At 46.8% G+C, this 25723-nt stretch overlaps 2 protein-coding genes, 1 long non-coding RNA gene and 3 other non-coding genes across 9 annotated transcripts in view; 4 read left to right on the top strand and 2 right to left on the bottom strand.

The window, feature by feature from the left end:
• sacm1la (SAC1 like phosphatidylinositide phosphatase a) overlaps window positions 1-22778 on the bottom strand; it is a 43890-nt gene extending 21112 nt beyond the window's left edge. The window contains exons 1-4 of one of the 3 annotated variants that reach the window (XM_056413772.1): window positions 22211-22778; window positions 13563-13660; window positions 9891-9965; window positions 9689-9816 (exon numbers count right to left, since the gene is read on the bottom strand). In XM_056413772.1, coding sequence (XP_056269747.1) covers window positions 9689-9816; window positions 9891-9965; window positions 13563-13660; window positions 22211-22239 — 330 coding nt within the window. In that variant the 5' untranslated portion in view covers window positions 22240-22778. The other 2 variants (XM_056413781.1, XM_056413787.1) reach the window with 2 other exon arrangements.
• Window positions 5190-9667, bottom strand: LOC130193430 (uncharacterized). Its single transcript, XR_008831649.1, has 2 exons — window positions 6391-9667; window positions 5190-5885 (listed from the first exon to the last, which is right to left on the bottom strand). It is a non-coding gene; the product is annotated as an uncharacterized LOC130193430 (long non-coding RNA).
• A 152-nt stretch (window positions 22779-22930) lies between the features above and the next one.
• Window positions 22931-25611, top strand: LOC130193416 (apomucin-like). 2 transcript variants are annotated; one of them, XM_056413817.1, is made up of 9 exons: window positions 22931-23196; window positions 23392-23452; window positions 23630-23665; window positions 23906-23964; window positions 24173-24299; window positions 24540-24598; window positions 24773-24899; window positions 25140-25198; window positions 25407-25611. In XM_056413817.1, exons 3-9 carry the CDS (start codon window positions 23634-23636, stop codon window positions 25568-25570), a joined length of 627 nt encoding a protein of 208 aa, XP_056269792.1. In that variant the 5' UTR covers window positions 22931-23196; window positions 23392-23452; window positions 23630-23633; the 3' UTR covers window positions 25571-25611. The 2 variants fall into 2 exon arrangements, with proteins under 2 accessions (XP_056269792.1, XP_056269800.1); XM_056413825.1 differs by having other exon boundaries at window positions 22933-23196; window positions 23630-23818.
• Window positions 23703-23769, top strand: LOC130199152 (small nucleolar RNA SNORD52). Its single transcript, XR_008832767.1, has one exon. It is a non-coding gene; the product is annotated as a small nucleolar RNA SNORD52 (small nucleolar RNA).
• Window positions 24337-24403, top strand: LOC130199148 (small nucleolar RNA SNORD52). The gene has a single exon (XR_008832766.1). It is a non-coding gene; the product is annotated as a small nucleolar RNA SNORD52 (small nucleolar RNA).
• On the top strand, window positions 24937-25003 carry LOC130199144 (small nucleolar RNA SNORD52). The gene has a single exon (XR_008832765.1). It is a non-coding gene; the product is annotated as a small nucleolar RNA SNORD52 (small nucleolar RNA).
• Window positions 25612-25723: the final 112 nt, after the last annotated feature.

Below are 25723 nucleotides of genomic sequence, written 5' to 3'. Positions count from 1 at the left end.
TGTTCATGGACCTCAGAGAGACCGGTCCTGAAGCAGGAGCCCTCACAGTGGCAGCACCAGAACCAGTGTTCATGGACCTCAGAGAGACCGGTCCTGAAGCAGGAGCCCTCACAGGGGCATCACCAGAACCAGTGTTCATGGACCTCAGAGACCGGTCCTGAAGCAGGAGCCCTCACAGTGGCAGCACCAGAACCAGTGTTCATGGACCTCAGAGAGACCGGTCCTGAAGCAGGAGCCCTCACAGTGGCAGCACCAGAACCAGTGTTCATGGACCTCAGAGAGACCGGTCCTGAAGCAGGAGCCCTCACAGTGGCAGCACCAGAATCAGTGTTCATGGACCTCAGAGAGACCGGTCCTGAAGCAGGAGCCCTCACAGTGGCAGCACCAGAACCAGTGTTCATGGACCTCAGAGAGACCGGTCCTGAAGCAGGAGCCCTCACAGTGGCAGCACCAGAACCAGTGTTCATGGACCTCAGTGGTCAGCCACACAACATGATGGACATCATCTGATAAGTGGACTGCTCCTGGTCAATATCAACCTAAGAGCCAGAGCTTTGTGACATGGCAGCCGACGTGATCCAAGAGGTCAGAGTCCACCGTTCACCGACATGTGTTCAGGCGTCTATATTCAGAAGGCTGGATACTTTGAGTCATAATACACATCGTTTAATCATCAGATCCTCTGCAGAGTAACCAGTAGATGCAGTTCTCCAAGGATCCTCCTCTGCTCTCTCCTGAAGGGTTCCAGGGTTTTTCCTGCATAGAGAACATTTGGGCGCGCGCCTAAGCCGTTTTCCCGAGCGCCTATGACAAATCCCGAGCGCCTAAGGCAAAAAAAAGTCTGCGATGGAAAAAAAAAACTGTGTTCATCACGTGCATGTCAGCGAATATGTTCTCAATAGTATGTTTCAAGTAGGCTACAGCCAAACCCTCGTTCTGTTTTGATCAATAGTAATCGAGTTAATAAGCGTGTCTTCTTGTCTGGTCAATACGCAACTGTGAGGTGAATGGACAGAGCGGCCAGCTGCTGGTCACTCAACAGCCCGACGTGCACGAATACACCTGGACTATATAGGGATGCACCGATCTGATCGGCGCCGATCCATATCGGCCAATATTCCCATTATCGGTTTTGATCGGCGCTCTCAAAACGGCGTATCAAACTTGGCCGATCAGATGACGTAACATCTGCGAGAAAAACTATCAGAGACGTTTCAATCGCCGCGCACCGCAACGGAGACGATGCGCCCGGCGAGGGCCGCAGAGTGAGAGGTCCACGAGGGGATCCTCACCACTGAGCGGCGTCCCCGTCCCCCGAGTTGAATCACTGGGTCGACTCAGCCGACATGTCTGAGCCCCTATAGACTGATGCTCACGGTAAACACATTCCATCGGGAGCACGCGAGGGTTTTGATAACGTTAGCGGAAGGATTTATGTGACAACATCCGGTTTTGCAAAGTTAGCGGAAAGAACCACGTGAAACAACATCCGTTTATCAAAATAAGATGTCGACAAATCATACACGAACATATAAAAGTAAACAATGAACTGATTTTGTATCTTTAGAGATCGTTTCTGAGATTTAGCTTAAATTATGCTAACATTAAAACATTTTTACTGGACCAAGGAAGAGTTTATAAAAATAAGTCAGACTTTTGTATGTTAAAAAAAGTCCTGTATATAGATCTCCCCAAGAGTTCCAGGAAATGAATAATGCAGATGTGTGTTATACATATCTGAAATCCCCTACAATAGCAATCAAACAATTTTAATGTATCAATTTGGAAATTTTTCAAAGTAAAAGTCCTAAAAGTTTAAAGAAATCTGTAATTTCTTTAATGTTTGAGGTGCTTTATATATGTATTTCCTCATAGTCCTAGGCAATAATGCTACACAATAAATAGAATGCTTCAATCAACACCGTGATCGGTATTATCGGATCGGCAGATACTGATTTCAGTGATCGGCACCAAAAAACCTGATCGGTGCATCTCTAATTGTCAATTTATTAGCCTATCTATTTTAGCAAAATGATTTCCTCAAGCATTGCTTCCATAATTTATGGGGGGGGAAAAAACAATACATAGATGTCTGCTAATTACGGTGAAACGGCAACACAGACCGTGCGCGCATAGCGCGCTCAAATTTTTTTTTGGGAGCACCGAAGACCCATTTTGACCCAGGAAAAACCCTGGGTTCTTACCTTTTTTACCCTGAGGGTCATTTCTATTTTTGGGGAGTTTCTCCTGATCCGGTGTGAGGTCAAAGGTCAGAGCTGTCGTATGTGTACAGATCGTAAAGCCCTCTGAGGGGAGCTTGTGATTTGTCATTTTAGGCAATACAAAATAAAGTGAATTGAAATGTTGTATTTAATTCCGTCTAGTGTAGAAGTACACATCAAGTAGTACACAGTGCTTTGCGGGCCTTGAAATGAGTTCAGGGTACAACGATAAGTGAAATTAAAGCTGCAAGCAGCATCGAACGGGTCCTCGCTCACCCGCGCCGGTTGGGGGAGCCGGCGGGACACCAGCCCGCTCGGTCGGACTCGACTCGGGCCGTGACTTGTAACGAGCACGACAAGTTTGGGGCAGATTCGACAAAGTCCAGTTTCGCCACTAGGTGGCGCTTTAACTACGTGAACATATTCATGCATCATGTGTCCCTACGTGAAGTATAGACTAAGGCTGTGTCTACTACCGCGCACTTGAGCACTTCGAGCACTGACTTTCAGTGTTCGAAGTGCGCCACTGAAAAAACCAGCAGAATTCAGTGCACTGAAAGTACCCGGATGGTGCACTGCAAACGGGCAAAAAATGTAAAACGATGGACACTACTCGCCCTAAGCGGCCGCCATCTTGGCTACGTACCGGAAGAGGAGGAGCCCTTTCGCCAGCTTTTCATTTTATTTCTAAAACAATGGCGGACAGCACAAGCGGTAGACCACGAAGCTACAGACCGTAAATGTAAGTATCAGCGGTAATTACACATTGTACTGGTATTACAATGTACTACTAACATGCCATTCTCAGATTAGTGAGCATACCTAGGTAGCATTAGATGCCATTGGATCTGCATGGCAGTTATGATAAGCTAGCTGGCTAATCCACCACCCGGTCCTCTCGCCAGTCCGACGAAGGTGCACTTTTATCGGACACTTTTCGCTTGACGAGCGGGGGCAGGTCGGCTCCAGGCGCTTGCTCCAGCGGCAAGTCCGACGACAGATAGCTGTCAGTCATCGGACAGTGTTAAACAACGGCTGTTCTGTTAACCAATCGAAATAGCAATTTTAATAATGGATTAACAATGGCAGGGCTCCAGACTGCGACCAAATGGTCGCATTTTGCGCCTAAAATTAGACACAGTGCGAGTAAATTATTCATCAACTCGCGCATGCGCGACCAGTAAATTAGCAGATTTCTTTTTTTTGTTATTAAATATTTTTGTTGTTTACAAACTTGTTCTACACTTCAGCCCACTATAGTTAGCGGTAATGCCTGAATGACTGGTTTGCTAACCGACATTAACTCCAGAAGAAGAAGAAAGGAGACGAAAACCGAAGAAGAAGGCTGGCCTGTGTGTGTGTGTGTGTGGGGGCTAATGTGTGAAAAGAGGCGCACCGCAGCGGAGACACAACGAGGGCGAGGGCCGCAGAGTGAGAGGTCCACGAGGGGATCCTCACCACCGAGCGGCGTCCCCGTCCCCCGAGTTGAATCTCTGGGTCAACTCAGCCGACTCTCACATGTCTGAGCCCTTATAGACTGATGTTCACGGTAAACGCATTCGATCTGGAGCACGTGAGGGTTTTGATAACGTTAGCGGAAGGATTTAAGTGACAACATCCGGTTTTGCAAAGTTAGCGGAAAGAACCACGTGAAACAACATCCGTTTATCAAAATAAGATGTCGACAAATCATACACTAACATATAAAAGTAAACAATGAACTGATGTTGTATCTTTATAGATAGTTTCTGAGATTTAGCTTAAATTATGCTAACATTAAAAATGTTTACTGTACCAAGGAAGAGTTTATAAAAATTAGTCAGTCTTTTGTATGTTAAGAAAAGTCCTGTATATAGATTTCCCAAGAGTTCCAGGAAATGAATGATGCAGATGTGTTCCATACATATCTGAAATCCTACAATAGCAATCAAACAATTTTAATGTATCAATTAGGAAATTTTCAAAGTAAAGTTCTAAATGTTTAAAGAAATCCGTAATTTCTTTAATGTTTGAGTTGCTTTATATATGTATTTCCTCATAGTCCTAGGCAATAATGCTACACAATAAATAGAATGCTTCAATCAACACCGTGATCGGTGATTGGTATTATCGGATCGGCAGATACTGATTTCAGTGATCGGTGATCGGTATTATCGGTGATCGGCAGATACTGATTTCAGTGATCGGTGATCGGCACCAAAACCTGATCGGTGCATCTCTAGAAACCAACAAATGTTTTGATTGGCCACATCAAGTGCAACATGCACATGCTCAAGGTATGTTTTCTCTTCAAATATGTTTAAACTCAATACAGTAACTTCTGAAGAGTTCTCTGTTGTGAATGTTTTGCAGTTCATGAAGGCAAACAGGCATAAGATTGTATATTGTCAAATTATTTATCAGTAATACAGTAAAATGATGGGAAAACTTTGCAAGTCGATTTATAGTGTGTCAGGGTTTTCCTGCAGAGAAAATTTGGGCGCCTAAGCCGTTTACCCAAGCGCCTATGACAAATCCCGAGCGCCTAAGGCAAAAAAAAGTCTGCGTTGAAAAAACAAAAAACAACTGTGTTCATCAGGTTCATGTCAGCGAATATGTTCTCAATAGTATGTTTCAAGGAGGTGTGCTCACCTGTGTGCGCGTATCACGGCAGAGCGGCCAGCTGCTGATCACGCACTCAATAGCTCGACTGCATGAATAGAAGGTTTTTTGGGACCACCCAAGACCCATTTTGACCCAGGAAAAAGTGCGCCCCTAAATGTTCTGCTTGTGCCCCTAACATTTTAAGTTAGGAGCGACTGTGCTCCTAGTTAAAAAAGTTAGTCTGGAGCCCTGAATGGATATGGTCAGTTTAATAACGGGTTAACATGACACCGCGAACGTTTGCCCACACGCCGCCCGATAATTAATACCGTTACGATAGCTATCTAAGCTTGTCCTTCTAGAAATAATTGTAGCTTTCAATCATCGTGTGTTGTTTTTTTAATGTCGTGTATGTATTAATTTAAATGTAATCGTGGTCTGGGACAGAGCACTGAATGGCTATCCTATTTCTGTTTCCTGCCCCAGAGACGTTTCCTGGAGGTGCTGGTGCTGGTCCTCTGCTGCCCTCCCGACATCTGGCTCCAATGACCTCTGGCACCTCACATCCACCTCCAGGGCCTTTAAGAAGATGGACCGCCATCGCGTCTTCAGTATCCCGAAGGACCTCTCCACAACACACCTCGCCTTTGACAGGCAGCAGTTGTAGCTTGGAGGTGGTTGCGGACAGGCTGCCTGAAGGGGGTCATGAGGCAGATGGGTTGGGACAGGCAGGGGGAGCCACCATCCCCAAGGATACAGTATCCTGGTGGAGGGGATGACTGCTCATAGAAGATGGGGCTGTTATTCAGGACCCTGGCATCATGCACTGAGCCCGGGGCCTGTCGAAGGCCCTGGCCACCACCCGATAGGAGGTGGCGCTGGCAAGCCAAAAAATAAACACTAGACGGGAGATCTCGGGGCCCCAACCGTGGTCAGTCAGTGCCCAGCACAGCCATGAGGGCGTTGAATGACTCTGGTGAGCCTGAAGTCCACCCTCATGTCACTGTGGCCATCACAACACAACGCCAGCAGTGGCATTGCAACATTGATACGGCAGCGCCGCCTGGGACTGGGTGGCTGCTGTAGAGTGTGTGGGGAGGGGAAGGGAAGATTATATTAATATGTAAGTCATTTTATCAATAAAATGTTGTCATTGAGGTTTTGTAGTCTTTTATTGCGTTTTCTGATTTATATTAGAATTGATGCATGATTGTAACAATAATTAATATGCCTGTGTGTTCAATTGCTAATTGATTCCTGTATCAGGGTGAACTTCACTACAACAGAGATGTGTATAAAAGTACAGTCAGTCAAAGTAGGCCTATTACTGTGTGAATTCAAGCAGATGATGACTATCATTTCAGTGGATAATTCTTAAAACTAATTGGAATCTAGGGACAAACATGTACAGATTTGTCATGTTTTATTTCCATATGGTGTGTATGTGGATTGCAAAGAAGAAGGCTACTTCTGACAAAGATAATTGAGAATTTAGCATACCTAGCGAGGAGAATTTAATTGCAACTATTACATGAAGCTATGCTGTGAAGGTAAGGCAAAATCACACAATTTAATTTACATATACCATCTCGACTTCAGCCAGAAGGCGGAGGCTCCTGCCGCGATTGTGGAGGTATCGCAGTTTCCACATGGGGTGGAGAAAGGTAAACAAGGGGCAACAAGAGGGCAAGAAGTGCATTCATTTGGTCACTTTAAGGGTTAGGGTATCGCAAGCAGATTTGCATACGTCACTCCCGGCTTAATTTCGCGGGTGCCGTGAACAGATTTGCGTCCGTCACTTCCGCCAAGTGGTGAACGGTTAAGTGTTCCATTTGAGACAGCACTTCATCAGCGACGCAGTACACTGCAATGCAGTGCACTGAATTGCAGTGTACTGCATTGCAGTGTACTTCGTTAAGTGCGCGGTAGTAGACACAGCCTAAGTCATGTAAATTCAATGTAAAAAAAAAGAGTGATGAAAAAAAGCTGCCTTGTCTTGGAATTGATCACACATCTCCGAGTGTCCAGTCCAACACTTATCATGGTGAGCTATAGAACTAACTGGATTACAGGCAGCCATAGACGCTCACATTATTTTGGGCAGAACAAATTTGGGGCGGACTGAAGGAAGTCCAGTTGAGCCACTAGGTGGCGCTTTGAGTCTGTGAACATATCCATGCATCATATGTCTCTAAGTGAAGTGTAGAAAAAACCCAGATAACATTATTTTTGCCATAGCCTGGAATCAAAAACAGGTCTCTGTGTCACTAGACAAGCACCTATTGCTCTGCACCACTGATTAGATGTAATTGCATCAGCTGTAGGGGGTAACATTATCGTGAAAGTGAATAAATTATGGTTATTTTACTTTTCAACAGTGGCGGGCCGTCAGGGCCAGCAAGGCCTTCTCTGCTGGCCTAAACATCATCAGAATATATATTTTTTTCTAAATATATTTTCCCATAAATATGTATTCAATTATTTCCCAGAGTAAGAGTTATTCTCTTAATTTCATAGCGTTCCTCTTGGTTGCGCTGCTGCCAGCCCCAGGTTGAGATTTGGAGGGCTGGTCTTTATGTTAGATCTTTTATCCAATCATATTCAGCCATCGTGTGTTGCCAGGGGGCTAAAATCTGCCCTTAGGCCTTCAGAATCAACATTGCGGGCGCTGGTAGCTTCAAGTGAATGGGAATGACAATGTTGTGTCAACCAATCAGCTTTAGATTTGGCTCCTGTAGGCCTTCTAGAAGGCCCCGGAACCGGCACAGGAGCAGCTAGCAGGCGGAGGGCGTGCACGTCTTTTGATTGGATTACCAATATTGAGAGGCGGGACCTATGGGCAGGTATATGCAGAACCTCAGAACTAGGAAACTGAATTTGATAAAGGAATTAATTCGCGGACTATAAAGCTGTTTTTTCAACCCACAATGGCGGAAGGAGGAGAAGATGTCGATTTGGTCGAGCATATACTTTTAACGCCTTTCTCAAGACAAACTTTTCAAGAAAAGTTAGACATCGTAAGGAGGACTTTTTTTCTTCTTTTTCTCCGTCCCGATGCGCGCATTCTGCAGCGCGCGAGACGGAGAGCCGAGAGAAATGACATGCTGTTGTGTAGATACGATCAACATCAGACGGCTGTTTAGTTTAATAAATGAACAAAGACGTGCTATAGAGAAAATGACGGGCGTGGGCCAATTTTTTTTAGTGTCATGCGATCTACCAATACTACGCCGCGATCGACCGGTAGGTCGCGATCGACTTATTGAGCAGCCCTGGTCTAGAGCCATGGCATCATAATGATAGTAATAAGAGGTGGATTAATTCGGGTGGGACTGTGTAGGACCTTACTGAAGGCCCAGGCCCCAGGCCCGCCACTGCTTTTCAATAGGTGTTCACTAGGTGTTCCTGGAAGAAATGTGCTTGTTTCTTCGTGTGAATGTGTTCAGGCCTTGACTGGCATCATGCCTGATTTTTATTGGAAGGATCGGATGAGTTTAAGCAATAGTTTTTAACATAAACAAATCACAGAAAGTACACAATTCTTGGCAGTAAAAAAACGTCAATTTCCTACCGATGAAAAGTCCGTTTTTTTTCTCAGTCTTCTTTGTTTGAGTCTTGAGATTCTATCAAACTAATTTTGAGCCGATTCTGTTGGTGTTTTGTGGGAGAAATCCTTAAATGTATAGAAGTAAAAAATGGCAAAATCAAGCAAAAAACGCCAAAAAAACGGCCAACTTTGGTGAATTATTGTAGCACCCCCTACGGTTCAAATTGCATGAAATTGGCTGTGTATGTTTCAGGATGCATTCTGCACATATCCTGAAAGTCTGTTATTTTTTTCCCCCCCAATAGTGTTGAAGTTATGAGCATTACAAAACAAGACACGCCCCTAAAATGTTCGTTGGGCCATAGATGCTTACCACAATGATATATTTGAAAAAGGATGACATAGGTTAGATGATATAGCTTCCATAATCATTATCTCCAATAGGTTTGGTATGAATTGGACGCCACATGTTGGAGCTAACGCATCTGATGTGTTTTTCACAAAATTCAAAATGGCGGAAAATTTAAGTAGGCGGAGCTTAGGGTCCTGAAAGGCTTTTTTGTAGAGCAGGTGAGGGGCGTCGCCGGTCAAACTTTGAGGTGGCGCTAGAGAGCAATTTTTTAAAGCCGAATTTCGAAGTCTGTGTCCAACGTCTAGTTTCACCAATCTTGACAAGCTTGCCAAATTTGGTGAGTTTTGGGATATGATGCGTACCCCCAATATGCGGTCAAAGAAGAAAAATAAAAAGCGGAATAATAAGAACCCTAACAATTTCAATAGGGTCCTCTCGGACAGACTTCGTCTGTCGCTCGGACCCTAATAATCCATACTTTTCATATCCAAGCTGATATAAATCAGTGTGAAAGAGCCAGAGTGAGAGGAATGAAGCCAGAAGAGCTCCACAGAAAGGAGAAACGAGGAGTCAAGAGGGACTGGTGAGAGGCCAACAGCACTCAGGCCATGGAGCTGGTCCACAACGTCACGGCTCAGCTGGAGCTCCTCATGCGAGAGGCTGAGCAGCACCTCCACAGAGGACCGCTCAGTGTCCTCAGAGGAGAGGAAAGGCCGGATACCATGTACGAAGAGCATGAGCCAACCAGCTCAGTGATGTCATCCCCGATGTGTCCGTCACAGGAGAGACTTCCAACAGGCCCAACCAGAGGGGCTGAGGCTCCACAGACAGAGCATTGGATATGTTCCAACTCTCTCAGCAGCACATCACTAAACCCATCATCAAGTACATGGCGTGTTTCTCCTGGGACCTCTGAGCCGAGGCTTCTGTTTGAACGGTTGCATGTGCAGCTGGTGTTGTGGTCTTGAGAGGAGAGGTGCTGACCTGGATCTCTGAGAGGTGCAGCACCGTCTTCTGGTACGAGATCACGTCAAAGTCCACCGCCTTCCACACGGCGTGGCCCAGTAGGCTGCCCACGTTCCTCTTCCTGGTGATGACGATCAGGTACATGCCTGTGAGGAGGAAGTGGTCACAGTGGGGTACTGCAGGCTCACAGACAGCTCACCAGTGCTGCAGCTCCACCTACCGGCCACCAGGCGGACGGTCCCCATGAGGCCACATATGGGTCTGGTGACTGCTGAGGGGGGCACGTCCTTCTTACCTGGAGCACGGGGAGAAAGAACTTTAGATTCAAGCTGGATTCTTTATTTATTATACTTTCCCTTTTTATTGAGCTTTATTTATTATACTTTACCTTTTTACTGAGCTTTATTTATTATACTTTACCTTTTTACTGAGCTTTATTTATTATATTTTCCCTTTATTTATTATACTTTCCCTTTTTATTGAGCTTTATTTATTATACTTTCCCTTTATTTATTATACTTTACCTTTTTACTGAGCTTTATTTATTATACTTTATCTTTTTATTGAGATTTATTTATTATACTTTCCCTTTTTACTGAGCTTTATTTATTATACTTTCCCTTTTTATTGAGATTTATTTATTATACTTTCCCTTTATTTATTATACTTTACCTTTTTATTGAGCTTTATTTATTATACTTTACCTTTTTACTGAGCTTTATTTATTATACTTTCCCTTTATTTATTATACTTTCCCTTTTTATTGAGCTTTATTTATTATACTTTACCTTTTTATTGAGCTTTATTTATTATACTTTACCTTTTTACTGAGCTTTATTTATTATACTTTATCTTTTTATTGAGATTTATTTATTATATTTTCCCTTTTTACTGAGCTTTATTTATTATACTTTCCCTTTTTATTGAGCTTTATTTATTATACTTTACCTTTTTATTGAGCTTTATTTATTATACTTTACCTTTTTACTGAGCTTTATTTATTATACTTTATCTTTTTACTGTGGCTTGTAGTTGAGCTTCATGTATTTACCATCCACCTCTGTGTTCCCTCACTGTATTTTGATGATATTTGTGCTGTTGTTTACTCAGTTTTTTTTGTGTTAGCTGAATAAGGCATTATTAAAGCCAGGAGCATACGATGACATCATAGAACATGATTTTATACTAGGACGTATTATAGGAGCTGATGAATTTTAAATCCTTGACAAAATATGTCATATGCATAAACCGACACAATGACTGAGAAACATCTCAAAGTAAAAGATGTCCCTCGAGGTTTGGTGTTGATGGGATCAACTCCATCCAGAGGCGTCATCGTCCATCAGACCAACACGGCTCTGAGAGGCCTGGAGGAGGACATGTCGACACGGGTCCATGAGCACTGACCACTGGGACATGAGCACTGACCACGGGTCCATGGGCACTGACCACGGGTCCATGGGCACTGACCACTGGGACATGAGCACTGACCACGGATCCATGAGCACTGACCACGGGGACATGGGCACTGACCACGGGTCCATGAGCACTGACCACTGGGACATGAGCACTGACCACTGGTCCATGAGCACTGACCACGGGTCCATGAGCACTGACCACTGGGACATGAGCACTGACCACTGGTCCATGAGCACTGACCACGGATCCATGAGCACTGACCACGGGTCCATGAGCACTGACCACTGGGACATGAGCACTGACCACTGATCCATGAGCACTGACCACGGGTCCATGAGCACTGACCACTGGGACATGGGCACTGACCACGGGTCCATGAGCACTGACCACTGGGACATGAGCACTGACCACGGGGACATGAGCACTGACCACTTGGACATGAGCACTGACCACTGGGACATGAGCACTGACCACGGGTCCATGAGCACTGACCACAGGGACATGGGCACTGACCACGGGTCCATGAGCACTGACCACTGGGACATGAGCACTGACCACGGGGACATGAGCACTGACCACTTGGACATGAGCACTGACCACTGGGACATGAGCACTGACCACGGGTCCATGAGCACTGACCACTGGGACATAAGCACTGACCACTGGTCCATGAGCACTGACCACGGGGACATGAGCACTGACCACGGGGACATGAGCACTGACCACGGGGACATGAGCACTGACCACGGGGACATGAGCACTGACCACAGGGACATGAGCACTGACCACTTGGACATGAGCACTGACCACTGGGACATGAGCACTGACTACTGGTCCATGAGCACTGACCACTGGTCCATGAGCACTGACCACGGGGACATGAGCACTGACCACTGGTCCATGAGCACTGACCACGGGTCCATGAGCACTGACCACGGGGACATGAGCACTGACCACAGGGACATGAGCACTGACCACTGGGACATGAGCACTGACCACTGGTCCATGAGCACTGACCACGGGGACATGAGCACTGACCACAGGGACATGAGCACTGACCACTTGGACATGAGCACTGACCACTGGGACATGAGCACTGACCACTGGTCCATGAGCACTGACCACTGGTCCATGAGCACTGACCACGGGGACATGAGCACTGACCACTGGTCCATGAGCACTGACCACGGGTCCATGAGCACTGACCACTGGTCCATGAGCACTGACGACTGGGACATGAACACTGACCACTGGGACATGAGCACTGACCACTGGTCCATGAGCACTGACCACTGGTCCATGAGCACTGACCACTGGGACATGAGCACTGACCACGGGTCCATGAGCACTGACCACTTGGACATGAGCACTGACCACTGGTCCATGAGCACTGACCACTTGGACATGAGCACTGACCACTGGGACATGAGCACTGACCACTGGGACATGAGCACTGACCACGGGGACATGAGCACTGACCACTTGGACATGAGCACTGACCACTGGTCCATGAGCACTGACCACTGGGACATGAGCACTGACCACTGGGACATGAGCACTGAGACATGAGCACTGACCACTGGTCCATGAGCACTGGGACATGAGCACTGACCACTGGGACATGAGCACTAACCACGGGTCCATGAGCACTGACCACTGGTCCATGAGCACTGACCACGGGTCCATGAGCACTGACCACGGGTCCATGAGCACTGACCACTGGGACATGAGCACTGGTCCATGAGCACTGACCACGGGGACATGAGCACTGACCACTGGTCCATGAGCACTGACCACTGGTCCATGAGCACTGACCACGGGGACAGGAGCACTGACCACGGGGACATGAGCACTGACCACTGGGACATGAGCACTGACCACGGGTCCATGAGCACTGACCACTGGTCCATGAGCACTGACCACTGGTCCATGAGCACTGACCACTGGGACATGAGCACTGACCACTGGTCCATGAGCACTGACCACTGGGACATGAGCACTGACCACTGGGACATGAGCACTGACCACTGGTCCATGAGCACTGACCATTGGGACATGAGCACTGACCACTGGTCCATGAGCACTGACCACTGGTCCATGAGCACTGACCACTGGGACATGAGCACTAACCACGGGTCCATGAGCACTGACCACTGGTCCATGAGCACTGACCACGGGTCCATGAGCACTGACCACGGGTCCATGAGCACTGACCACTGGGACATGAGCACTGACCACTGATCCATGAGCACTGACCATTGGGACATGAGCACTGACCACTGGTCCATGAGCACTGACCACTGGGACATGAGCACTGACCACTGGGACATGAGCACTAACCACGGGTCCATGAGCACTGACCACTGGTCCATGAGCACTGACCACGGGTCCATGAGCACTGACCACGGGTCCATGAGCACTGACATGTAGGATGAGGGTTCGTGGTGGGAGGAGCCTCTCGGGGAGCTGCTACCTGTGAGGGTCATTTCACTGGAGACCCTGTCGATGGCCAGCACGGCGTCGGCCCCCTCATCACAGGCCTCGATGAAGAACTTCTCCGGGGTCGTGTGCCTGGTGGACAAGAAGTGGATGTGTTCATCCAGGATGAAGTACCAGCGTGAGCGTGTGGTCAGTTCAGCAGCATCGCGATGTGAGACCCCCCCGCCCCCCCGCACGTCTCCTGCTGCAGCTCTGATGTGAAGCCCTGTGGGCGGCTGGAGGCCATGACGGGCCCTGCTGGAGCAACAGGTCACGGGTGGAGCAGTCAGCATGGGACTGCACCACCCCGACTCCCCAGGGACACATGCAGGGTCCTGCTGGTGGACTTCAGCTCGGCGGTCAGCACTGTCATCCCGGAGGAGCTCCAGCGCTCAGCGAGGCAGCCTCCACCTGTCAGGGTGACTGACTTCCTGACAGACAGGAAGCAGCAGGTGAGGCTGGGAACATCCACATCCAGCCTGCTGAGACTCCGCCCACTCCTCCTCTCTACCTCCATCTGCCTGATGGATGGTGGAGGTCTGGGTGGTGGAGGTCTAGATGGTGGAGGTCTGGGTGGTGGAGGTCTGGATGGTGGAGATCTGGATGGTGGAGGTCTGGATGGTGGAGGTCTGGATGGTGGAGGTCTGGGTGGTGGAGGTCTAGATGGTGGAGGTCTAGATGGTGGAGGTCTGGATGGTGGAGGTCTGGATGGTGGAGGTCTGGATGGTGGAGGTCTAGATGGTGGAGGTCTGGGTGCTGGAGGTCTGGGTGCTGGAGGTCTGGATGGTGGAGGTCTGGGTGGTGGAGGTCTGGATAGTGGAGGTCTGGGTGGTGGAGGTATGGAGGGTTATTTTGGAGTTGTTCCTGATCCGATATGAGGTCAAAGGTCAGGCATGTCTATATACAGATTGTAAAGCCCTCTGAGACACATTTCTAATTTGTGAAAATGGGCTCTACAAACAAACTGAATTGAATATTGCAGATACTTGTTAAAATGTTAATGTTGCTACTCTCTTGTCTTTGTCTTTTTATATACGACATGCATGTACGTGTAATCGGAGTCAAACTCCATGTATGTGCGCACATACATTTCCAATAAAGTATAAACACACCGTCTCTTGGTGTCTTTCAGTGCAGTGGAGTCTTGCACATGCCATCAGGCGACTAGAAGCAGGCCGATTACGTCAGGATGAGGTGATGTTTGAGCCAATAGGACGACGAGTTGCTTCCAGTAAAGTTATCAGATGCAGCTTCACATGAGCAGAGGCCGCTGGCACCGCAGAGGAATGTGACGCAACCACACAGTCACCCCATTGTGGGCCTCCTCCTGCGCTGCACACACACACTGTTCAGGGCCACGCCCAGCGGAGTGGGACCGGCGCTCAGTGTTACACTGGACACCTGGTGAGAGGCCACTGAAGCCGAGGATGAGGGCTTGAGCCTGGAGGTAACCACGGCAACACGACAGAGGCTCCTTCATCTCAGGACAGGGTAAGGAATGTAGCCTAGAAGGACACGCCCCTTTATCGGAACACAGTGGTTCGAATGTACCCTAGACACGCCCCTTTATCAGAACAGTGGTTAGAATGTACCCGTAGACACGCCCCTTTATCGGAACACATTGGTTCAAATGTACCCTAGACACGCCCCTTTATCAGAACACAGTGGTTAGAATGTACCCGTAGACACGCCCCTTTATCGGAACACAGTGGTTAGAATGTACCCTAGACACGCCCCTTTATCAGAACACAGTGGTTAGAATGTACCCGTAGACACGCCCCTTTATCGGAACAGTGGTTAGAATGTACCCTAGACACACCCCTTTATCGGAACACAGTGGTTAGAATGTACCCTAGACACGCCCCTTTATCGGAACACAGTGGTTAGAATGATCCTCACCACGTCACGTGACTCAGGTGTGACAGCACGTGCAGGCTAGGGCCAGACTTATGGTTTGAAGGGGGGGGGGTTAAGAGAAAGAGAGGGGAGGTTAAGAGAGAGAGAGAGAGATGGGGGCGTTAAGAGCAGTGGCGGTTCGTCCATAGAGGGCGCTAGGGCGCCGCCCCTCTTAAAATTTTGAGATGAAAAAAAAAAAAAATCCTGTCAAAAAACATTATATGCCAAATCATTTAAATAGTAAATATACCGTGTTGACGCGCTAAATGTGTGTGGGAGACCGTCAGCCTGTCAACAACCACTTAAGTTAATGTGAAAAAATATAATATATCGCCATTATCACGGAGAGAAGCCCCTCCCCTTTTTCCGGACAACGGCCCAATGTGTGTGTACGGCATCGAGAAAACATTTCAGTCGTTTCGGCAAGGACGGCTTCTCATTGGCGGATGAAACGTGAATCTTGGGTCACAAAAATGTGCGCCATGGCCACTGGTCACGTCACGTGGACTATTCGGCAGATCAGAGACCCGTATGTTCCCTCAGCCCATAGACCAGTGTTGCCAGGTCCGCGGTTTCCCCGCGGAATCGGGCTACTTTTGAAGTGTTGCCGCGGGTTGAATTTTTTGTCCGTTGGTTCGGGTAGACTTATTTTGCATGCAAATTACATGAATATCTTTAAATATAAATCCATATTTTAAATGAAATAATGTATTCATACCCAAATCCTACCAAACTGACTCCAGATCAGCACGTCCACACATTTTATTTATGATAATATACTACATCTAATTACACAAGGCCATTTTAGGACCTAGGTGAAATAACTGTTTCGGGAAAACTGCTTTTAATGCTGGCATACTAAACGTATGTTGTTACTTTGTAGATATTACAATACATTTGGCAATGATAGCAATGCTGTTGGACTTTAAAAGCAGTGTATATGGTTTGGCACGGGCATATTTTGAGTTCTGATATTGGGCTGGTTTTTGGGCTGGTTTTATTGGCCATTGGGCTGGTTGTGTCACACAGACCTGGCAACCACGGAGCTCCACGGAGGTACGCGAGCAACATAGCTCGCAGAAGCTTTATGTTAGTATGGCGTCGGCGACTGAAAACTCTGTGGTATCTCTACACCAAACACCTTTCAATCGACGGTCAGATATTGACAAGAAGAGGCTGAAAGAGTTGGGACCCGAACATCCGGATTTAAAAATTCTGCAGCAAAGCTCTGACCGCGGGAGGACGTACACCCGGAGGTTCTCCTCAAGCCTATATGCTAACCGGAGCTGGTTAGCTGGATGCTCCATGAGTAATTTGTTTTTTAGTTTCCCCTGTCTGTCGTTCCAAAGTCCTGGGACTGAAACTCTCTGGACTACAACGGGGTGAGGGATCTACAGAGCTTCAGACAAGTGTAAAGCACCAATCTTGCCGCAGTTATCGAGCTAAGAGCATGGAGCTAACTAGCTAACAGCATGAAGCTAACCCTGTTTGCAGACCGAACTGGCATCGAAACACAACGAAGAAGTTCTGAAAAACAGACACAATCCCTCCAGAATAATGGAGGCTGGTTACAGACATGATTGACTTTAACCAGAGAGTTATGGAGAAGTTTGACCACTTTAAAGAGAGGAGGGCTACTTTTCTTTACAGTAGTGGGTCGACTCTGTCACCCAATGTAACATGTGATCTCTTTCTGACTCTATTCTGCTCTGAACCTCTTTCATGTGAGGGTGAAACTCTTTTATTTTGCAAACCTCTGAAACCCAACCCAATGTTCCTTAAAGCTGCTCTGAACCTCTCATGCCCAAAGTCACAGTGTGTTGATAGTTGTAATTGGACCGTGTTGAGCACGCTGTGTTCTTGAAATCAAGCTTTGTTTTTTACAATATTCTACTCAAAACCTCTTTTCTTCTCATTGTTGAGTGATATTTAAACTGCGCCCCCCCCCAAAATATTCACCAGCCGCCACTGGTTAAGAGAGAGCGAGAGAGAGGGGGGAGGTTAAGAGAGGGGGGGGGGGGGTAAGAGAGCTCTTACAGCTGACAGTCACGTGAGAGGATAAAGACCGTCACGTTGACACTCCTGAATTGAAATGTTAACATATTGTGATTTACGCGGAGCGACACGCTCAGCGGGGGACCGCGGGGAGGAGAGCAGGTGTGTGTCGGCGTGTGTGCCGGCGTGTGCCGGCGTGTGTGTGTGCCGGTGTTACACCCCTACTGGTTTTCAAACCTACTGGTTTCCCTACGAGTGCGTGTGTTGTGTTCTCTTCACATCTGCAGCGGGGCTCTGTCTCGCTCACCAGATTCGTCACACATTCACAAACATATTGCTGGAGATCTTCAAGCCTCCGTTCATATCCATTTCGGCGATTACGATTGTATAAGTGAGCAGTGCATTACAGCCACGTATGAAGAAATACATTTAAAAAATAAAAAAATTTACAAAAAAAAGATCACCCGACCTGATTTCGATCTCTGTCACGCAAAATGAGACTGCACTCAAACCCGCGCAGTCTGTGCGCTGCGCCACCAGATATTAGTTTCAACTGAAGTAATTTATATATTCAACCATTACGTCACATCTTTTGTTTCATTGGAACAGTTTGGCGGAGGTTGATCTGAAACAACTGGTTACCTTGTTCGGATATTTACACTTTGAAACATGTTTAGCGATGCTTGTTCGCAACGCAACAGCCACACAATACCGACAACAACTAATTGACTTTCGTGACGAGTATATAATGACGATGGTACTGTGAACAGAGATTAGAAACATTGCGAACACTGAACAACAGGAAGAATGGAATACTCGTAATGTTCCATCTACAGAACAATGTAGAACATATTGCTGGAGCTCTTGAAGCCACATGTCACATCTATTTACGATTGTACAAGTGAGCACTACACATCACACATGAAGAAACACATATTTTTATTAAAAGATCACAACGACCTGGTTTCGATCTCCTTCAAGCAAAATGTGGCGACTCTAAAGCCGAGCAGTCTATGCACTACGCCACTAGATATTAACTGCAAGCCAAGTAATTTTGATATTCATCCATTACGTCACAACTCGTATGCGTCATGGGAACAGTTTGATCGAGGCAACCTGAAACAATTGGTTACCTTGGGCGGATATTCAAATACTTCCAAACATGTTTTGTGATGCTTTTATAAATAATATTCAGACATCATTTTTTTGGAAATGTGAAGGGAATGCATTTGTTAGCTTGAACTGAAGCAATTCTTGCACCATAAGTGGATCCATCGAAGCTTCTTGTCTTTTTTCCCTTCCGTTTGTTTGTCTGACACAGTTTCCTTTTATACAGATGTTGCTAATTATGTCCTTGCTTGATTGGAATTGTGATTGCAAGATGTGACAGCTGTGCAGCATTTTCTAAACTCTTGTATTATGTCAATACAGTTTATCAATATTATTTTTGTATCATGATGCGATCTTTTAATAAAAATATGTGTTTCTTCATGTGTGATGTGTAGTGCTCACTTGTACAATCGTAAATATATGTGACATGTGGTTTCAAGAGCTCCAGCAATATGTTCTACATTGTTTTGTAGATGGAACATTACAAGTATTCCATTCTTCCTGTTGTTCAGTGTTCGCAATGTTTCTAATCTCTGTTCACAGTACCATCGTCATTATATACTCGTCACGAAAGTCAATTAGTTGTTGTCGGTATTGTGTGGCTGTTGCGTTGCGAACAAGCATCGCTAAACATGTTTCAAAGTGTAAATATCCGATCAAGGTAACCAGTTGTTTCAGATCCCCTCCGCCAAACTGTTCCCATGAAACAAAAGATGTGACGTAATGGTTGAATATATAAATTACTTGAGTTGAAACTAATATCTGGTGGCGCAGCGCACAGACTGCGCGGGTTTGAGTGCAGACTCATTTTGCGTGACAGAGATCGAAACCAGGTGGGGCGATCTTTTTATTTTTTCTAAAATGTATTTATTCCTACGTGGCTGTGATGCACTGCTCACTTATACAAACGTAATCGCCCAAATGGATATGAACGGTGGCTTGAAGATCTCCAGCAATATGTTTGTGAATGTGTGACGAATCTGGTGAGCGAGACAGAGCCCCGCTGCAGATGTGAAGAGAACACAACGCACGCGTGTGAGGGAAACCAGTAGGTCTGGCCAGTGTGTAACACTGTGTGTGTGCCGTGCGTGTGTGCGCAGCCGTGTGTGCAGCGTGTGCCGGCGTGTGTGCCGGCGTGTGTGCCGGTGTGTGCCGGCGTGTGTGCCGGCGTGTGTGCCGGCGTGTGCCGGCGTGTGTGTCGGCGTGTGTGCCGGTGTGTGCCGGCGTGTGTCGGCGTGTGTGTCGGCGTGTGTGCCGGCGTGTGTGTCGGCGTGTGTGTCGGCGTGTGTGTGTCGGCGTGTGTGTCGGTGTGTGCGCCGGCGTGCGGTATGAACTGGTTTTTGAATGAACTGGTCTTGGTAGCGTGCATGAGGCAGATGTGCCGTAGGAGTGGCCTCGAGTTGCCTCTCAGGACCCGTCTCGACTAACTAGGAAATGCACATTTCCATCGCTTAGCCTCTCTGTCACGTTCTCTTTATGTAACGCTAATGTTTGAAAGACTAAACACGGATGACTTTGCTGTAAAATGTGAAACCTGTTCGGGAGGCTGTAGTTGAGACGCCGAGGACACGGAGCGAGGACAAAGTAGGTGACTCTGCTGGTGCCTGTTCAATATACGACTAACTTCAATAAGTACTTGACAGAATGCTCTTGTTGTCAGTCTGATATTTATGTTATACGTCGTTATCTGACGTCAAGTCGATGTGAGACCAGTTTACTCTTCATACAGTGTGTCATGAAGCATGTAGCCCGTTGTTTACACCCAGCTCGCCCACCGCTGTCAGCTGGGAAACTGTGATCGACTCAGATTAAGTTGTGATACCACAACAAGACTTTGTGCTGTCTTCACATCTCTTATGTTTTATATTCGAGACTACGGATCCACATATATCCTCGTAACTATACTCTACCCTGTGCAGCGCTCACTGTCCAGATTAAACATGACTGTTACTTGTTGTTTTGTTACGATAAGGACACACATAACTACACACAGGAGTGAGCGTGTCTTTTGACACATGACGGGGGAGCAGCTTGCTCCAGCCTTCATTTAGGATTTCGACGGCATTAACGAAACGTTTTCCACCTTCATGACGAACATATCACTTGTTCACTGGCGATACAAAAAATTAAAAAATGGATTAAGATTAACGCCAAGAATCGAACCTGTGATCATCTGCGACCACAGGGCCTCCTAACTTGCATCCCAACTACCATTGAGCTATAGAGGAATATGGGTTGATTACAGTCAGTTTAAGTTTTAGATGAATAGATAAATCACTCATAGTGATAATCAGTAACTGCGTTTCCTATTGTCGCATCAACTTTAATGCACAAAGCGGCTGTTGCCTATGCAATCACGTATTTGAGTTAGATGGATCTATGATGTTAGAAGAAAAGGCAGTCGGTGTTAGAATATATTATATAAATATTAATGTCTTCCAAAGTTACTATATTACTTACTTAATTTGCTCAAAGTCAGTTTTTGTTATTGTAAAGTACATTGTAATGTAAAGCGGGTAATCGGGTGAAATACCTCAAGCAACGAACAGAACAGCAGGTGCACAAGTCGGCTGTTCGATTCTTTGAGAAATCCGTGTTTATATTATTTTTGTATTGTCGGTTTAGATATTTTTTTATCACCAGTAAACAAGTGATATGTTAGTCATGAAGGTGGACAACGTTTCGTTAATGCCGTCGAAATCCTAAATGAAGGCTGGAGCAAGCTGCTCCCCCGTCATGTGTCAAAAGACACGCTCACTCCTGTGTGTAGTTATGTGTGTCCTTATCGTAACAAAACAACAGGTAACAGTCATGTTTAATCTGGACAGTGAGTGCTGCACAGGGTAGAGTATAGTTACGAGGATCCGTAGTCTCGAATATAAAACATAAGAGATGTGAAGACAGCACAAAGTCTTGTTGTGGTATCACAACTTAATCTGAGTCGATCACAGTTTCCCAGCTGACAGCGGTGGGCGAGCTGGGTGTAAACAACGGGCTACATGCTTCATGACACACTGTATGAAGAGTAAACTGGTCTCACATCGACTTGACGTCAGATAACGACGTATAACATAAATATCACTGACAACAAGAGCATTCTGTCAAGTACTTATTGAAGTTAGTCGTATATTGAACAGGCACCAGCAGAGTCACCTACTTTGTCCTCGCTCCGTGTCCTCGGCGTCTCAACTACAGCCTCCCGAACAGGTTTCACATTTTACAGCAAAGTCATCCGTGTTTAGTCTTTAAAACATTAGCGTTACATCAAAAGAACGTGACAGAGAGGCTAAGCGATGGAAATGTGCATTTCCTAGTTAGTCAGACGGGTCCTGAGAGGCAACTCGAGGCCACTCCTACGGCACATCTGCCTCATGCACGCTACCAAGACCAGTTCATTCACAAACCAGTTCATCCCGCACGCCGGCGTGTGTGTCGGCGTGTGTGTCGGTGTGTGTCGCTCTACCCGCAGACAGGCCGACGTGCGTCAAAGTGGAGAGAAACTCCGTCCTGCCCCGACCCGCTCCACCGGACCGGACCCGGCGGACGAGCCGCTACCCAGCGCCTGCTTCCCTCTCGTTGGTCTTTCATCAGACTTACAAAAAGAAAGATTTAAAAACGATTAACTATATTATATGTACTTACAAATTATATCTCTCGTAGGCGGCCGCCATCTTCGCTCCGTCGACCTGACCTCAGTGTGACGACGGCGCAGTGGGCGTGGCTTCTGTGTGTTGCCAGGTGCAAGTTGTAAAACCCCCAGTCCAGCTGAAGAGAACCTGGCATCCCCGAGGCGGAGCGATGGGTGCTACTTGTAGTTCAGTCACTGCAATAAGCTACACGTATTAAACTAGCCAATACTAAGCATCGAGCTTGAGTACCTTTTTAAATAGGTTCTCTGCTCAACTATTTACAATTCCACAATACATCTTTGATTAATAACCAAAGACAGATAGCATAAGTTGTTGTAGCAGCTCTGTTAACGTTACATCTATTCCATATCGACCCTTTCTACCTATTCATATGAAATTGTCCTCAAATTTATGAGAAATTCACTTATATGAACGTCTTAAGACTTCAGATGAGACATGAGTTTACTACGTCATAAATACCCTAAAAGTATTACTTTAAAAAAACTTATGTGCATAGTCAGGATATATTATAAGTAATTTTGTCTTAAACTTGTACTCTCTAGTTTCTTGAAATGTACATTTAATCCATGGTATTTGTACAGTTGTATAATTTGCACAAACAGGCATTATTGAGGGCACGCGGCGCGCTGAAGGACCCGTGTATATAAACGCTGGCCGGCCGTTGGTTCAGCCTTTCTCTGCCTGCGCGCGACGCTGTGGGTTGTGGCCGCAGTCACCGTGCGCGCTCACATTTCAAGACTTTAAAGAAACGATGGAGAGTTATGTGGGGCCCGGTGAGTCTCCTGCTAACGGGCTCCGGAGGCTTCTGACTAGTGACCCTGCAGAAAGGAGAGAAAGCAGCGCGTGCTGCGCTTCTCCCACGCGGAGCACGTGGCATCGCAAGAAGACCACGCGGTGGCATCGCGAGAAGACCACGTGCTAACCTGCTAACCTTCGTTCGCTATAAGCCACCCGAGGAACCCCAGTTGCATGAGTACAGTGAGTCAGTGGATATTTGACTGTTACCTTGACGGATTCATGATTTAGTGAGTTACTAACCGTATGTTATAAGAGGCTACAGTATATTTAAAATAACGGCATAGAACCGTGTAATGCAGATATAAATATATAGAAAAGTCGCGCGTTAAATATGTTGAGAAAATAAAGCTCATCTCCATGACTGCTGTGTTTCAGGCTCCTGAAGGACCCCAGCTGGCTCTCCTGACTGCTGGGTGTCGCAGGACTCTTCAGTGAGGTGAGGGCCCGGATGACACTGAACGCCTTGTGGCCAATATGCTTCTGTGATGATTCACTAGACTAGAGTCTCTGATTAACCATGAAGCTCTTTCACAGTGCACTGAGCATGCGTATTACTGTTCGCAATATGAACTGACCATGAGAACGAGTTGTGATGCTGCTGTGTCCCCACCAGGTGTATGACTCGTGGGACTGGATGGAGATGCTCTAGGTAAGTCTGGAGCACAGCGCCTCTGTCCTCCTCTTTGTGGAATGATGATTCACTAGACTAGAGTCTCTGATTAACCATGAAGTTATTTCACAGTGCACTGACCACATAACCTCCTCTGGTGTGTTTCACTCCGTTTACTGTAAACCATGTAAGGTCAGTAAAGGGGCTAACGCGTCCAGCAGTGTGGGCCCTCATGTCTTCCTCTTCCATGTGACGTATTGATTTATATTTGTCTTGCAGCTCGCTGAAAGGAGCCGGTGGGACCGTTAAGTTCAACCCAGTGATGATGCATTTATCAGGTAACTAAGTCCTCCTGGTGGCCTTTGACCTCGTTAGGCCATCCTAATGAACGGTGAGCTTGTGTCTTGAGGTCGATGATGATTCAGTTGTTTGGTTCTACCTGATTCTTACTGAAGTCTACTCGCAGCGCACTGAGACACTCAAGACAGCCAGAGCTCCTGTAGAGCCGCTGATGAAGGCCAACACTAACTGATGTGTGTGTGTCAGGAACCACCGGCAGCTCCAGGAGGACGCCAGGATGCAGAGGCCCTGAAGATGGGAGGTCCCCTCATGCTGCTACAAGAGACGCCATGTCCTCAGGAGATGAAGCGTTGCCTGGATGGAGATGCTCTAGGTAAGTCTGGAGCACAGCGCCTCTGTCCTCCTCTTTGTGGAATGATGATTCACTAGACTAGAGTCTCTGATTAACCATGAAGTTATTTCACAGTGCACTGACCACATAACCTCCTCTGGTGTGTTTCACCCCGTTTACTGTAAACCATGTAACGTCAGTAAAGGGGCTAACGCGTCCAGCAGTGTGGGCCCTCATGTCTTCCTCTTCCATGTGACGTATTGATTTATATTTGTCTTGCAGCTCGCTGAAAGGAGCCGGTGGGACCGTTAAGTTCAACCCAGTGATGATGCATTTATCAGGTAACTATCCTAATGAACGGTGAGCTTGTGTCTTGAGGTCGATGATGATTCAGTTGTTTGGTTCTACCTGATTCTTACTGAAGTCTACTCGCAGCGCACTGAGACACTCAAGACAGCCAGAGCTCCTGTAGAGCCGCTGATGAAGGCCAACACTAACTGATGTGTGTGTGTCAGGAACCACCGGCAGCTCCAGGAGGACGCCAGGATGCAGAGGCCCTGAAGATGGGAGGTCCCCTCATGCTGCTACAAGAGACGCCATGTCCTCAGGAGATGAAGCGTTGCCTGGATGGAGATGCTCTAGGTAAGTCTGGAGCACAGCGCCTCTGTCCTCCTCTTTGTGGAATGATGATTCACTAGACTAGAGTCTCTGATTAACCATGAAGTTATTTCACAGTGCACTGACCACATAACCTCCTCTGGTGTGTTTCACTCCGTTTACTGTAAACCATGTAACGTCAGTAAAGGGGCTAACGCGTCCAGCAGTGTGGGCCCTCATGTCTTCCTCTTCCATGTGACGTATTGATTTATATTTGTCTTGCAGCTCGCTGAAAGGAGCCGGTGGGACCGTTAAGTTCAACCCAGTGATGATGCATTTATCAGGTAACTAAGTCCTCCTGGTGGCCTTTCACCTCGTTAGGCCATCCTAATGAACGGTGAGCTTGTGTCTTGAGGTCGATGATGATTCAGTTGTTTGGTTCTACCTGATTCTTACTGAAGTCTACTCGCAGCGCACTGAGACACTCAAGACAGCCAGAGCTCCTGTAGAGCCGCTGATGAAGGCCAACACTAACTGATGTGTGTGTGTCAGGAACCACCGGCAGCTCCAGGAGGACGCCAGGATGCAGAGGCCCTGAAGATGGGAGGTCCCCTCATGCTGCTACAAGAGACGCCATGTCCTCAGGAGATGAAGCGTTGCCTACTCGTACAACAAACTGTCACTTGTCTTTGTCCAAATCTTTCCTAAACTGTTAAATGGATTTAAAGAAGTTTCAAATAAATATTTGAAAGAATGACTTGCTGCTTTTTAATGTGGGATCCCTGGTGTTGGCAGGTTGAGGACAGGCCTTTGACCTTTAGTCTACTGGGGCATTAAAGTTGCATTGCAACTTCTGACTGCACAGAAAC

This window comes from Pseudoliparis swirei, chromosome 1 (assembly GCF_029220125.1).
Source record: "Pseudoliparis swirei isolate HS2019 ecotype Mariana Trench chromosome 1, NWPU_hadal_v1, whole genome shotgun sequence".
Lineage (NCBI taxonomy): Eukaryota > Metazoa > Chordata > Actinopteri > Perciformes > Liparidae > Pseudoliparis > Pseudoliparis swirei.
Note: the sequence above shows the minus strand (reverse complement) of the source record. Positions and strands in the feature narration are given on the sequence as shown.

Coding starts and splice junctions, on each gene's coding strand:
- LOC130193416 (XM_056413817.1), top strand. CDS start 23,634: ATGACTCGTGGGACTGGATGGAGATGCTCTAG. Junction 23,666..23,905: donor ACTGGATGGAGATGCTCTAG/GTAAGTCTGGAG, acceptor TTTGTCTTGCAG/CTCGCTGAAAGGAGCCGGTG. Junction 24,599..24,772: donor AGTGATGATGCATTTATCAG/GTAACTATCCTA, acceptor TGTGTGTGTCAG/GAACCACCGGCAGCTCCAGG.